Consider the following 15,029-nt stretch of genomic DNA (forward strand, 5'->3'; position numbering starts at 1 on the left):
CCCAGTTTGTAGCTAATGTTTGTGAATGTACAGCAAAAGACAACAGTGAATACAAAATACAATAATACAAATATTTTTAAAAAGGTGATTTACTTTATTAGGGTAAAAAATATATATATATCCAAACCAACCTGGTCTTAGGTGTATTGCAGCCCGGTGAAGGAAGACATTTAGCCTTTAATTAAGATCAAAATTATTTAGCTACAGGGAGGTGAACACTTGTGCTTCAGTTTATCATGCTATCTGACCCAAGTGTACTTAATCTTTAGGTCACAAACTAAACCTTCTTCTTTCTGCCAGAAAGCAGAATTTAAGGATACATGAATTACAGCAAGTAGTCAAGATCCAGAAGAGGTAAAACAGCCCCAGATCATCATGCTACTACCATGTTCCAAGGTTAGTGTGATTTTCTCATTTTGAAATGCTGTCAGTTTTATGTTAACTGCAAAAAGACACACAACTTCCAAAATGTGCCAATTTTACACAGGCTGTCCACAGAACACTTTCCGAAAGGTCTTGAGGATTACAATTTGCTTTGTTGCAAATGTGTTATGAGCCTTTGTGCTCTTTTTGGCCAGCAACGGTTTTTACTTTTGGGACTCTCTGACACCATTTTGCAAACTCTTTTTGTAATTGTTAAATCCTTAAGCATGTTGGGCCTGCAGAGTTTTAAATGTTCTTCTTGGTTTTTTGCGACTTCCTGAATGAGTCGCACAAACACTCTAGCTATGGCTAGCCTATCCAAAGCTAACAGCAGCCTATCCATGCTAATGGACAGCAAAAGGAAGTAGGCGATTCAGCGGGTGACCAGCCTCAGCATGATAATCATAAGCAAGTGACTAGTCGCTTTCTCAGTTACCAGTACTGGCTCATTATTAATCAGATCAGAACCTGGCTTCAGATTAGATAACCTTATGCCACAAGGAAGCAAACACCACTGGCTGCACAATAATCCTAATTTTGACTCTACATCAAAGGCATGATCTAAACCTGTCTTTTTGGTGAGGAGTGTGAAAGGGGATAACTTTCAAACTCCAGGCAGAAACTGGAGTTTACATTTTCAAATGCAGAAAGACGCATATTAGAACAAAGGACATTCTTGCTGCAAGGCAACAGTGCTATCAACTACACCAGCATGCACCTTTAGTCTGATTTCAGAGTTAGCTCAATGATTTGACACTTTTAAATGTAACAAACTCTATAAGGGGGCAAATACTTTTTCACAGCACTTTAAATAAGAAGGGAATGTAGAATAGATTGTAAAACTTTGAAACTGTTGCAATATCTGAATTGTCCAAGGGATAATATTTTATTTTATTTTTATAAAATGTTTGAATTTCTCCAAACTGCACATTCCAACAATACTGAGCGGGTTATTCAAGTAAAACCTACACATGGGATAATGATTACAAATGTTAACTTAGATTTCGATATAGGCTGTTTGGGAAGTCTTTTGTCCGTGTTTTATGTTGGTTTAGACCCACATCCCTTCAGGAAGAAACAGGAGACAGTGAGATGACCCAGAAATCATGATTCAAACAGCAGCACACCGAGAGCTGCTTTAAATGTTGCATGGAGTGTTCACAAAATCCCTGGAACTGGTACACTCATCAGAGCTCTCCAGATAATCCCACAAGTTGTCCTGTGGCTATTTTTGCAGATGTACACCTTCCAGAATGCCAGATGGAAGATCCATCACATCTTCAAGTTTTTTTTTTTCCTTTTTCTTTTAAATGCTAAGATGTCGATCATCAATCCTTTGATTTTGTACTAAAGTTTCCTTAGATCTCCGTCAGGCTAGCACTCCCAACCGCTTTCCTTATTTGGCCCTGTCCTATTGGTCAATGTCGTATTTGTGCAAGGCATCCTCTAACTTGGCAGTGATCTTCTGGAAGAAGCTGATCTGCTGGCGCAGGTGATGCTGCATCTGCATCCGGAAGTCCCGCACACGCGTGCGGTGGAAGTGCTGGATTTCTGCTAGTGTGGCACAGGAAATGATGTTGCAGCGATCGTGGAGCTCGCCCTCCTTCTTTGGACAATCTTTCACCTTGGTCAGCGCACCTGGTAAACAACAGAATAGATTAAATTAAAGTTAAAGTTCACTTGTTTCCTCCTTGATATATAAACTTAGCAGCGTACCAGAAGATTGACAAGATTGAAGTTGTGTCAATTTTGTTTAGATTGGGTCCAATTGGTGATGAAGGGTAGAAAACTGAAAGGTATTTTTCCTATTTATTAAGTGCAAAACAGGGTTTTATTAATTTACTCAGTAAAGCAAAGAAGAGAGAGTTATGGAGTTGACATTTCAAACAAGTTCAGTATCTTATATTAGCAATTAGCACAATTAGATTTGTAAATCTCTTAAATGTACAAATAGATGGCAACATTTCCAAACCAATCCAATCCAAGCTACTGGCCCTGCAAACCCTTTCAGACCAGGCAAAAAGTCACATTGGGAAGAAGCTGACAAAGATCACAGCTTCCATGAAAAGCAGAAATGAGACTCTGAAGTTCCCAAACCAGCCAACCTCTTGATCTCAGCTACGCATTAAAATTCTCAGAAACAAAACAAAAAAAAAACAGTTAAGAAAAAACTTTGTGCATGCTGCCTCTGCAGTCAGTCTTTTAAAAAACTTTTTAGTTTTGTGGATAACATTCCTATTTGCAGCCATCTCAAAATCAGCAACATTGACAATCTGATCTTGCAACTGTCTATAAATCCTGGTTTGAAATTATTTTTCAAACCCCTCAGTGAAAAGAAAAATACATTATTTTTGATAGACCTGATATTCTACAAAGTGTTGTCAGTGTTCTTGGTACACTGACCTCAAAATATTGCCATTTTGTCATAAATCTGGGAATTATTCTTTATACTTCGCTAAACCAGGGCAAATAGATATGCTTAGTTTCATATGAGTGTTATAGTAGAAGTAAAGCCTTGCCCTCCACTAAGTATTTTAAGTAAGTCATGTTTGCCTTTCTAACATAGTTCAATGCTCCATATGCTGGCCTCTCTGCCATGGCTGCTTTTGTTTTTAGGATGATTAGATAAAACACAACACCAAGTGACAATAACTGGATGAAATGTGTTAAATCCGAGCCCTAGATTTTTAACAAAATGTTAGTTTAGGGTGATCACAAGAGGTAAATGTAGAAGATGAAATGTTTCATCATAATCCAAAATTTTGAACCTCCAGAACTTGAAACTATAACAGAGATGTAGATAGTTTTGAGAGACATGGAGTGTCAATTTTAGATGACACTCTAGGATTTTTATTTATGTTTATTTTGTGAACTGGTTTTATCCATTGTTGTGTGTTTTGGTTACTGTATGTACAGAACTTTTGGAAGACAAGGCAAGTTTGTAAATGTTCTCCATAAATACATTTGACATTACTGCTTGAAAAAGGTGCTAGCCTCATGTCTAGTGTAACACAGTAGAGAAGGGTATTACATATATTTTGGATAAATGGGCCAATAGGTTCGGCTATCAGAGCACAGTGGAGTGTTTAAATGACACACAAGGGCAGTTGGGTGTATTTAAAGAACTGGTTTTAGTGACAGAAAACACACAATTAACAGTTGCACAAAACACACAATTATGAAAATAAAATTACACACAATAAAATAAAAAAAAGAAATAACAATAATACTTGGCCAAGTGCTAATTCTTAATTTCAAATAATTCGGGTGCACCCTGGTAATCTGCACTCCAAATTGTATTAGTCAGCAGATTAATCAAATTAATCCCAATTTGGTTTGATTCAACTTCATTCACAGGAGAATTTCCACCACAGCTGTGCGTCACAATGTCCGAAATAAAACAATCCAAACAGTATTGTCCAAAAATCAATAAATTAAAAAAAAACAATAATAATGGAGAATGTCAGTTGTAGGTTTCACCCATAACCGTGTGTGAAGATGTATGTTGCTCTCCTACCACACCGCAGGGTGCAGCATGACTCCAAATGGGATAGACGAAATCTGGTTCTCTCTTTAGGTCCAGGTGGGAAGGCTCGCCATCAATATCAAAGGAGGGATCCTCTTCAGGAATGATCCAGTATAAAAAAAAAACCTGACCTGTCAACAGACAGGACCAGCAGAAATACAGGACTTTACCAAGCCGTTCTAGCTTTAATCCTTCTTTCCAACACAGTAACAAAACATTACCTAGTTACTAAAACAACGGATATTTTTTTAACAACAATGTAACAAACGACAAAAACACAAATAAAAGGCTCCGAATATGCTCACCGATCTCAGTGCGACACACTTCAGACAACCGTATAGTGAGTGGGTCTCAATCCGGATGCGTGGGGCACTAAACGATGTAACAAGGCATATTTGATCTAAATAATATAAACTTAATAAAATAAAATTATGTTAAAGCCTAAATTTTACCTTTTGTCTACGAAGAACAAGCTGAAATAACTGCCAGAAAGAGCCAACGATTCCTAACGGCTCTAACAGTAAAAAACTGAAGTTCAGTTTGTATTCATTTAATAAATAATTTCCAGCACAAAAGCTGGACAATCAACATAAAATCTATTTACAAAAGAGTTTATCCACAATACAGTTAATACAGCACGTAAAAAATACTTTTAACTGTTGGGATACATACTCTGGCGCTGCCCCGCTCAGCAGTCTCACCGCGTCGGATCTCTAGAGCAAAACCAACGGTACTGCAGACCCGGGGGAGAAGGGCGGGATCCACAACGGCAGCCTGCACCCTGATTGGTCCAGACGCTCTGGAAACTAAACTTCTCATTGGCCAGGCAGACCACCCAGCTTCCTTAACCTCTTCTCTTAAAGTGGCATACCCACTTTATGTGGGTTACACTAGCAGACACATTTCCTGCTCTCTATTTATACCGTCTCCACTGAAATAGCCTTTTCTGATTCACCCAAGCTTGCTTTTGGCACAAAATCTGAACTCCAACCTATTTAGTCAGAGCATCTACCCGCATTCACAATGACGACATCAATCTGACTTTAGTTTGACTTTTTGGGTTTGAGTTTTCCTTATTTTGTAAATGCACTAAAAATGAGCTGGCTGGCTTTTTCCACGCTTCTTTGGCATTACCCAACACCCGAGACATGTCTCAGTGCTTAATCTGACTCAACTTTTAGTGCGGAAGCGGTCTCAGCAGACCTGACTAATAAAAACGGGGATGGAGAGGAACTAAGAGTGAAGCCCTGACATGGCAACAGGAAAAAAAATTTCTTTCCTTTTGTTTCTCAGAAACAAACAAACAAAAAAAAAACAATCTGCCCTCGCACAATCATAAAAGCGAGAAGGACTTTGCTCTCCCCCACAGCCAAGGCGATTACAGCGCTGTAATTTGAACTTGTGTACCGCAGTCCTGGTGGGAAACATCTACCAGAAAGAAGAAAGGGGGGGAAAAAGTGGGGACAGAAAAAGAGGAGGAGGGGAAGCTAATCTGATCCTAAAGCTGCTCTGTTGCTGCATTCCTGCAGTCCGGGGGCAACATGGGACAAGAAGCCCTGAAATCTTCGTTCATTTGAATCAGATGTAAACCTTTTGCTCTTTCCTCGCAGAACTATGATTAACAAAACTGGAAAGAAGAAAGCTTGCCCTTCATTTGGATTGTTTTTTGCACCTCAGTGCCACAAGTGCCACAGCTGCAGGACAAATAGTTTGACCAAATATAATGCTGTGAGATTAAACTTATATATAAAACTGTACAATAATTCTATTTCAGACTATATGACTCTGTGGGTAAGTTTTGTCTATACAATGTATAGGAAATGGGACTAAGTCTTCAATTTTTGGCTAAAAGTACTAATTCCACCAGCCTGACAGCAGACTAAGCTATGCATTAGGGCAATGAGGTCACAGCAGTTCTTCTGCTGGCACATGCAGAAAACTTGGCAGCAGCAGTCTGCACTAACTCAACACTCAATTGTTATCATGGGGGAATTCCTGCTCTCCCCATTCATTAGAAGAATCAACGCTGTAAATTTTTTGTGGTATGTAAACAAGCTAAAAATGTAAAAGATTTACTTAAAGGTGTAGATCATTCATCTCAAACAAGGAATCCAAAGCTATTTTTCTTTTATGGACTTTTGCTTCATTTATTTGTTGAATTTAGTAAAGTTTGAATACATTTATAGAAAGACAATCAAAATGGGCCGGCCAGACCTAAAAGAATATCGACCGGAAAAAGCCTGAACGGTGCATTGTTGCTTGCAACATCTCTTTTTTTTTTTTTTGCTACTCAGTTTCTTTTCGGTGATGCTAAAACATCATGATCAGCTGTGTCTTGTGACCTTAAAAAGTCAGGACATTTCCCCCATCAGGCACCATCACAGCAATGTTGACCTCAACGTCTCATATCACATCATTAACAACTTTAATCTGCTTTAATCTTTCCGGTGAGTATCAAAAAAAATAAGTGTTTTTCCAAGTGAAATAGAAGGTGATGTCATGTCAGTCTCAGGGACATTTTCAATTGGGGCTGCTTCAATAGCTCAGGGCTGACATTGTACCAGGAGAACGGAGCTCAGTGGACTAAAAGAATCGGTGCCTCTAAGTTTGGCAAATGTCTGGTGTTTGCATGCCAGCAGCGACTCCCTCCTCCCAACCTGCAAGGAACTAACAAGCTAACTCCTCTGGAAATGCTTTGTGAAGGTCTATGTGTGTGTGCGTGCGTGTGTGTGTGTTCTTACATTGAGGCTCAGTACTTGTGTTACAATGACCCACTGGTTTCAGTTTTCAACCCAGATTTACTCAGCAGTCGGGTAAATGAAAACAGATGTCCTCCTTGGTATGGAAACACACAGAATCTTTGCATATTTTCTTCCTTCATATTTGATGTTGTTAATGGAGAAATTAAAGCCTGGATGAACTTTAAACGCTGTTGTTTTTTTTTTACTTAGATGGGAAAATACAGAATCCTGTTTAAAACTGCAGTTTTGCAGAGTGGAAAGGGAGAGCCAGTGGCCTCCAGTTGTTTAACACGGACACCACTGTGTCTTTTTCCCCCCTTCTCACATCTGTATGTAGCTTCTGATGCATACTTCTTTCATTACTCACCACACAATATTCTGAAAGCAGTGTGAAGTCACAATGTTAAAGACAATACATTTGAAGAAACATACCACAACAAAGTGGTATGTTTCTTCAATGCAGAAACATATGAAAAGGTTGTTTTTTTTCACTCATACTGATGAAAATTAGTTCACCCACAGAGCGCAAACACGGTTCCCCACCTTTCTGCACGTGGATGATGTCGGGGAAATTGGATAGATGTCCTCTGTAGAGGTCCAGCAGATCAGAAATGGGTTCCAGGTCCTGCCGTGGCTGCTCTGCAAAATACTCCCCTATGGCCTCGTAGGCCTCTCCGGTGTAGCAGATGGCTTTGTTCAGGCCTGTCGAGTAGACCTGCTGATCCAGCTCAAACGCCTGCGCCAGATGCTTGAAGGACTGCCCAACCTTCTGGTACTCCTTTTTGAAGCCCGTTATCTGCTTGCGGGCAAACTCGTTGATGGACGTGTTCACCACAACAATGTTCTCGTCCATCTTCTTGGTGAAGCTCTTAAAGCCCTCGATCTTGCTCTCGACTTCCTGAAGGTCCAGGGGGACGACTGGAGTGCTGAGATCAAAAACAAGCAGGGTGGACAGTGTTGTTACTCTGCTCGTTTTGATTCCCCGTCCATTAAAATCCGATCAATCTTGTTGTTTAACCTACTGAGTCAGCAAAACACTTGGGTGGTGTTGGTCATCAGCATATGCTTCTTGTTAGCTGCAGTATGACGGTTTGATGGATTATAAAGAAGAAAACCGTATGTACCAGAGAGGAGTTTCGAAACGACTTAAAAATTAATGTGCTGAAAAATTATAGTTTCTTTTTTTTAAACATTAATTTTATTTTATGTGTTGTTAGGCTTGGGCAGTGAGACTACTCAGTGCACTCTGTGTACTCTCTGTTTTTCTTGTACTATTCAGGGTATGATGGGTTTAATTGTGTCTCCTGAAGGAAACCCTTGTCAGAATTATTTCTATCAATGACTCTGTTCCCTCTCTTTGCTTTTCTTTCCTAAGTAAGTACTCCTGGCTCAGGGAGTGTTTGCTTAGCTATGCTTCTATGTTGTTTGAGTTACTGTCGGAGCTATTGCTATCTTTTCTTTCCCATAGAAACTATTCCTGAGCTGGTGCCTTCATATTATTTTTTTTTCCTGAACACAGCTTCCTGTCCTCTCAACCCCCAGTCGATCACGCCGGTCTGCAACAAAGCTTTCGTCCATTAACAGGTTTTTAACCTGTTAGATGCATTGCATCTATTGTTAGATGTAATGCATCTAACAATAGCAATGTTACCAACTTAGAACATCTGGCTGCAGACTCATAGTGTCCTATTTCCCTTTCTGAAATCTATCAGACTACCCTGCACATTAAAAATTAAACTATAGCCACTCGAGATGTGCATTGCTTTCCAAAGGTCAGAGGGCATTTAAATATGTAAATTACTCCCGTGACTCTTCTGTGAAGCATTTTTATGGCACCCAGGCTAGGTCAGAGCCAGCAACAAAATAAACAAACAAGTGTGTGTATAATAGCAGTGGTATCATTAAATATCTGACCAATTGTTTTTATGAATTGAGTATTTTTTAAGAAACAACACAGCCAGCTAAGAACGACTGACTCAATGAATAATTTAGTGCTGTACTTCAGTTTATAGTCCAACCATTAACTTGAGTTTTAAAGGAAAGGAAAACTGACAAAGGCTGCACAGTGGCGCAGTTGGTAGCACTGTTGCCTTGCAGCAAGAAGGTCCTGGGTTCGATTCCCGGCCGGGGTCTTTCTGCATGGAGTTTGCATGTTCTCCCTGTGCATGCGTGGGTTCTCTCCGGGTACTCCGGCTTCCTCCCACGGTCCAAAAACATGACTGTCAGGTCAATTGGTTTCTCTAAATTCTCCCTAGGTGTGAGTGTGTGTGTGAATGGTTGTTTGTCCTGTATGTCTCTGTGTTGCCCTGCGACAGACTGGCGACCTGTCCGGGGTGTACCCCGCCTCTCGCCCGGAATGTAGCTGGTGATAGGCACCAGCAACCCTCCCGACCCCATTAGGGACAAGGGTGAACGGAAAATGGATGGATGGATGGATGGAAAACTGACAAATCTTGAAAGGCAAGTATCAACGCAAAGTCCAATAAAACAATATAAAAGATCAAAAGGACATTCACTACTTTCATAAAAACTGACTTCCTTAAGTTGTTCTGGATTGTCATGAAATCCTTATTAGGGTGTAACTAGTTCTTCTATTTGTACTACAACTGTGTATTTCTGATGACAATGATAAGGATTAGAAACTATCTTCAGAGAATGACCTACAATTCCAGATAGTGTGAGCTACAAGGACAAGTGTAATATTTTTTTAATAGCAAAGCGATGTAAGTAAACTAAGAATCTGACGTATTTGATCTTTGCAGTCCTACTATAATTGTATATCCCTTCTAATTAACTAGGTGTGCCATTTAGAACCAATACATTTACAAACCTCATACATCTCAAACTCCAGCTCCCATCTTCTTTAGGGATGAACTTCTTACCTGATTGTTAGGAAGAAGTTTGCGCCGACCAAGTCGTCCCTCTCTGCCTTTCTCTTGCCCATCTTCCAGGCTTTCTCGTCAGCCCCGCAGGTCAGGAAGTGCTGGAAGACGTCACAGTGGGCCAGGACGGGGTGACTTGTCATGTGGTTCATCCACCAGATGAGACCCTTCCTCCTCTTAGAGATAAAGTCCTCCTCAAAGCGGCCCGTAGCCTGCTTCTCTGGCAGGTGGGGTACCGAGATTACAGGGAAGCGCTCAACGAGCCGAGCATAAAGCCAGTCAAAATGTTTATACCTGCAGTGAGATAAGTTTGAGAATCAAATGGGAAAGCTTGGATGGATGGAAAAGGAGATTGCACAAACTGAATACCTGCGGTTAACTTGAACATTAGTGTGCGTTGGGGTGAGGCCATAAGACATATAGCTCTTCATGCCTTTGAACTTGGTCTGCTTCGTGGGGTCGTCAATGGTGCATGTGAATGGGTAAGGGTCCTCCTGCCACTCTGGTCCATACTTCCCCATCACCACACAGATCCTGTCCCCGTCTTTGACAAAAGCAGAGGCCTCCCCAAGCAGGAAGGCCTCTCCGCCAGACTTGACGAAGGTGGAGAACCTGTTGAGGTTCCTCCCAACTGTAGCCGAGCTCTTGGCCTGCTGTTGCTGCTGCTGGCCGGTCCCCCGACCTGGCAGCGAGGTGGTGACCGGGTACAAGGGAGGGGTGGTGCCTGCCTGAGCAGAAGAGCTGTCGTCCCAGTCGTCGTCCCAGTCATCGTCGCTGCCCTGGCTGGTGTTGAAGCTGCTCCCTCCACCGCTGCCGACCTTAAACTTCCTCTGGGAGTGGGAATCTGGCGACGTGTACGAGGTGTGGCTGGGGGACTGGGTTATGGTTTTGGGAGAGGAATAGCCGTTGTTGCTTGCACTGGAGGTGATTTGGTCCCTGATGATGTCAACGTAAGAGGCAGGAAAGAGGCCAACCTCCCCTTTGCTGTTCTCCCCCTCCAGCCAGCCCTCCAACTCCTCCTCACTGAACAGAGTCACCAACTCATTCTCTGCTATGGAAATCTCTCCTGGGTTTTCAGCGTGAAAATCATACAACACTTTGGCTTTCAACGCCATTGTTTCACATTTACTAAATGCTACCTTCAGATCTAAGCTCGTATACAGTTTCCTTAAGAACTCTCTGGTCAAAGTTAAAAGATCGTCCTTAAAATATTCATGAGATTCTTCAGTTTGCGACTTTATTAACTACAATCCAAACAAAACAACACTGCACAAAACAAGAAGAACGGAAGACAAACAGCCTTGTATCCAACACCCACCTCCTCTCTCTCCGCCGCTTTTGGTGGGTTCAAATATCATCTGTTTCCACGCAGACATCAGACCTCATTAAAGATAAAAACGTGTATCTTCTGCGAGCGGAAAACGATCGATTGAGGTCGAAAGTTGACAAACCTGCGTCGGCTGAGAAAGCGGCTTGTTTCCTCCAGATAAAAAAAAAACCAGGACAAAGTTCCTCTGGGATGCTGGCTGGTTAAAGGCTCCAAGCTCAACACGTAGTTGACTGAGTAACGGAGGGTGGAGCCAGCTGCAAATTCAGTCAAGTCGCCTTCAGTTCGGTCATGGAAAAAACAGCGACTGTCCATGAGAGAGAAATCAACACACACACACAAAAAAAAGTGAAATAAGATGTGATGTCATCACTGCGTCAACGAGTAAATAGCTTCTTGAATAGTCAGAAAAATTTGGGGATTTGGAAACCATCTTCAGGTTTAGTGGTTTGTGAAAGAGTTCAATTTTGAAGAGCTTAGTTATATGTAAAACGATGAGACGGATGTACGTACGAACTTGATTCAATAACCAAGTTTCTTGTTTAGTTGAAAATGATTTATGTAAGGAAAAAGTACGTTGTTACAATAATTGATTTATATATTTTGTGATCGCATATAGATTGAGTTTTTGTTGTTTTGCAACTTGAGAATATTTTTTTTCAAATCAGTTTTGGCGTTTTCGTTAAAAATAAAATCGTGTGATTTGAAAAGGCACTTTACATTTATTTAAGGTCGTAATACATTCAAGTATATTTCATAAATTTGCTTAGAAAAAGTAGTATTTTCTTCAAAATATGTAGCTGTTACATCTTCAAAAATACAATTTAATTTAAATTGCAAGAATAGCACATCTATATTATTATTATAAATGGTGGATATTGGACACCTCTGATTTCGGAACAATTTTTATTTTTCATATATTGTGAATAGTCTGTTATGTTTTTAATAGAAAATACATATGCACTTTTTAAAGTGATCCTACACATTTGCACATCCCTTGCATCGGATTACGCTACTTCTAACTGCACAGTATTTCAATCTTGTCCCTTCTGTTAAAGTATTTTTTAATCTAACCACTAGAAGGCACTGTTGCAGCATGTACTGCAACTTTCCTTTCAGCTGACGTTACAGCTTTAAAAGGATGCTAAGAACTAGGTAATGTAAAATAAACTAAATAATGAAATAACTGAATACTAATAATGCTTGTTATTATTACTAGTACATTATTATTAGACTGCATTTTCCTTATTGTCCACTAGAGGATGGTGTTACTGCAGACACTTCAATCTTCCGTTCAACTGACTATATAGGATGTTAAGAATAAGATGATGTAGAAGAAAATAGGTATTGGGGACTATAAAGTTAAATAGATAAATCTAATTATATGCTCTTGTTTAAAATTTGCTGTTGTAATGGTGTTCTTAAATACAAATAATTGCAGGTATCATGCCGTTTATTTTTTGTAGCGACAGCAGTGCTAATGTTGCAGATAGTTAGGAACTTCTTACCTCCAACATGTGTTCCAGTTAGTTTATCCTAGTTGCACCATAAATCATCCATCACATTATGAGTATGTCATCATACAGTTTTTTTTATTATTATTTTTAAAAAGTTAAAGAAAACAATATAAGGGCTGCACAGTGGCGCAGTTGGTAGCACTGTTGCCTTGCAGCAAGAAGGTCCTGGGTTCGATTCCCGGCCGGGGTCTTTCTGCATGGAGTTTGCATGTTCTCCCTGTGCATGCGTGGGTTCTCTCCGGGTACTCCGGCTTCCTCCCACAGTCCAAAAACATGACTGTCAGGTCAATTGGTTTCTCTAAATTCTCCCTAGGTGTGAGTGTGTGTGTGCATGGTTGTTTGTCCTGTATGTCTCTGTGTTGCCCTGCGACAGACTGGCGACCTGTCCAGGGTGTACCCCGCCTCTCGCCCGGAACGTAGCTGGAGATGGGCACCAGCAACCCTCCCGACCCCATTAGAGACAAGGGTGAACAGAAAATGGATGGATGGATGGAAAACAATATAAAAAGAACAAAAATGTTTGGTTGAAAGAAGAATTATTTTATTGTCCAGAATTTTTCTGTGTTGTGTGTCTTGTTTGCCATCTCTGGAGAGCAAAACAGGATGTCTGATTGTCATTTCCCAATGTGAAGAATGTACGAGAGACTCTCCAGATAACACAATTAAGTCTAATTTCACCAGACTCAATTAAAAACAAAGGGAACAATGGTTGTGTTCATGCTGTTTCAGAGGTGCTGCAGGAGGATGGTGGACCAGGACGTCGAATGTCATGACTGCGGCTCCAGACGGGGAAGGACAGGGAGGATGAGGTTTCCGAATGAGGAGTCCTGAGTGATGAAGAAGCCTGAAGAATGTGCGTGAGCATGCTGCGAAGAAAACAAACAAAAAGAAGGAATTAAAAAACAGGCATTAACACTGAATCTATCAGGCTGCAGTTTTGGTTTGGTTTGATTTCTCACCTGTAATGCGGCTCTCTGCTGAGCGGCGATGTGCTGCAGCTCTGCGCTGTCTCTGAACTCCTTCATGTTTGGTCTGGACAGTGGGATGCTGCGGGATGAGAGGATGACAGCAGCAAAAACATTTACAATGTTCACTTGGCAGCTCTCTTCAATCTTTGCTCCAAAAAGTCTCAAGTTGGAAACATTTAATAAGTCTCAGTTTTAGATTAGGCTTTACGTTTGTTAGTAACTGACAGTAATGTAAAAAAGGTTTAATACTTTGTCACAATGCTAAAACGTAGACGTTTTGTCAAAAGATTATATCTCTACCTGGCTCCTGGGACATTCATGGACTGATTCTCCCTGAGTCGCCTCTTCTCCTTCTCCAGCTCAGCCAGGATTGCTACTCGTGCTTTACTTGGGATGGCTGAGTGACAGAAACAGGACCGGATAGACACAAACACAGAATGAAAACTTACGAAATATCAGACAAGAATAAATGAAAACAGAAGGGATGGATTGCAAAACAAGCTAAGCAAAGCTCTCATTTTGGGTAACCTGACTTCATAAATATAAAAACTCCTCTATAGAGGGAAAGATTGTGATGCGATTTGTCAAGTTGACTATTTTACTGCAAGTTCTGTGCGTGCTGAGATGAAAAGGGAAGTTTCACAGATCATCCAGATAAGGCTTGAAAAAGAAAAAAAAAAAAGTGCCCACAGCACTTCCTTCAGAGAAATGACCCTTCACATTCAGAAAGAGAACAAAGAGGTGATGGTGGTATAAAACATTCCGTTCCTACAAAAAACATAAAAATAAAAAAATGCAAAACATAGTATATAATTATTTTGCAGTTAATGTTATGTTTATGATGATGGGTCATCAACATTTTGTTATTAAATACCTTCACCACCAAAATAATGAATAATAATTCAACAATCCATGTACTGTATCCTCTTAATAATAACAACTTACTCATTTATTTAATTAATTAATTCAAAAAGTTTGCACAATTCAGAATTGGAGTTGTAAACAGAGTTCATTACATTGGGGACTTTTTATCCCAGTCTGAGGTTAAAGGGGGCCAGGAAGCAGGAAGATTTCACCACTAGGTCTCTAGAGGTTATAGCTCCGCCCCTGCAGTAAACAGGAACTTCAAGTAGCTAAAATCAGTTTTAAAGCATTACCTTGTCCCGGTGGGTTAGCAGCCATGTACCTGAAAGGCAGGAACCAAAAGGTTGGAATGAGCAGCGACTAGAAATAATATAAAGGATTTTAAATTTGTGTGGCTTTCGTTTCTTTTACACTCCAGCCTGCTAATGTTGCAACACGAAGGAGCGTTAAATGTGGCCTGGTTTTTTAACAGCAAAGATACGCAAAAGTTGAACAAATGAAAAATCCCGCTATATTTGTTTAGGAACACCTGTACCAGTAAAGCTGGGTGTTTAAAATAACCACAAAGCTGTGGTGGTGAAATGTTTGAAGATAGTCGAATTTTACTTCTGTGTTTTACCCGGCTTGTAGTTTAGATGGAGGCAAAAAAAGAGGAGGTCTCACTATGATTATATTTCGGGTACTTAGAGAGTTAGCATACTGGTGGCGATTAGCTGGAAGGAAACATGCCAATATAAGAAACGTAAATATATTCCCTTTTTTTAAAAAAAAAAAAACAACA

At 40.4% G+C, this 15,029-nt stretch overlaps 2 protein-coding genes and 1 long non-coding RNA gene across 3 annotated transcripts; all 3 read right to left on the reverse strand.

Moving 5' to 3' along the window:
- Nucleotides 1-686: 686 nt before the first annotated feature.
- Nucleotides 687-11,203, reverse strand: LOC114149061 (sorting nexin-18-like). The gene is made up of 4 exons (XM_028024618.1): nucleotides 9,942-11,203; nucleotides 9,573-9,866; nucleotides 7,234-7,616; nucleotides 687-2,061 (listed from the first exon to the last, which is right to left on the reverse strand). The coding sequence occupies exons 1-4, from the start codon at nucleotides 10,685-10,687 to the stop codon at nucleotides 1,835-1,837; spliced, it is 1,650 nt and encodes a 549-aa protein (XP_027880419.1). The 5' UTR covers nucleotides 10,688-11,203; the 3' UTR covers nucleotides 687-1,834.
- Nucleotides 3,536-7,227, reverse strand: LOC114149064 (uncharacterized). Its single transcript, XR_003596425.1, has 2 exons — nucleotides 4,622-7,227; nucleotides 3,536-4,463 (listed from the first exon to the last, which is right to left on the reverse strand). It is a non-coding gene; the product is annotated as an uncharacterized LOC114149064 (long non-coding RNA).
- Nucleotides 11,204-13,076: 1,873 nt separating the features above from the next.
- On the reverse strand, nucleotides 13,077-14,886 carry LOC114149457 (SOSS complex subunit C-like). The gene is made up of 5 exons (XM_028025335.1): nucleotides 14,868-14,886; nucleotides 14,542-14,570; nucleotides 13,685-13,781; nucleotides 13,376-13,463; nucleotides 13,077-13,282 (listed from the first exon to the last, which is right to left on the reverse strand). The coding sequence occupies exons 2-5, from the start codon at nucleotides 14,564-14,566 to the stop codon at nucleotides 13,184-13,186; spliced, it is 309 nt and encodes a 102-aa protein (XP_027881136.1). The 5' UTR covers nucleotides 14,567-14,570; nucleotides 14,868-14,886; the 3' UTR covers nucleotides 13,077-13,183.
- Nucleotides 14,887-15,029: the final 143 nt, after the last annotated feature.

Source organism: Xiphophorus couchianus, chromosome 8 (assembly GCF_001444195.1).
Source record: "Xiphophorus couchianus chromosome 8, X_couchianus-1.0, whole genome shotgun sequence".
NCBI classification, from domain to species: Eukaryota; Metazoa; Chordata; class Actinopteri; order Cyprinodontiformes; family Poeciliidae; genus Xiphophorus; species Xiphophorus couchianus.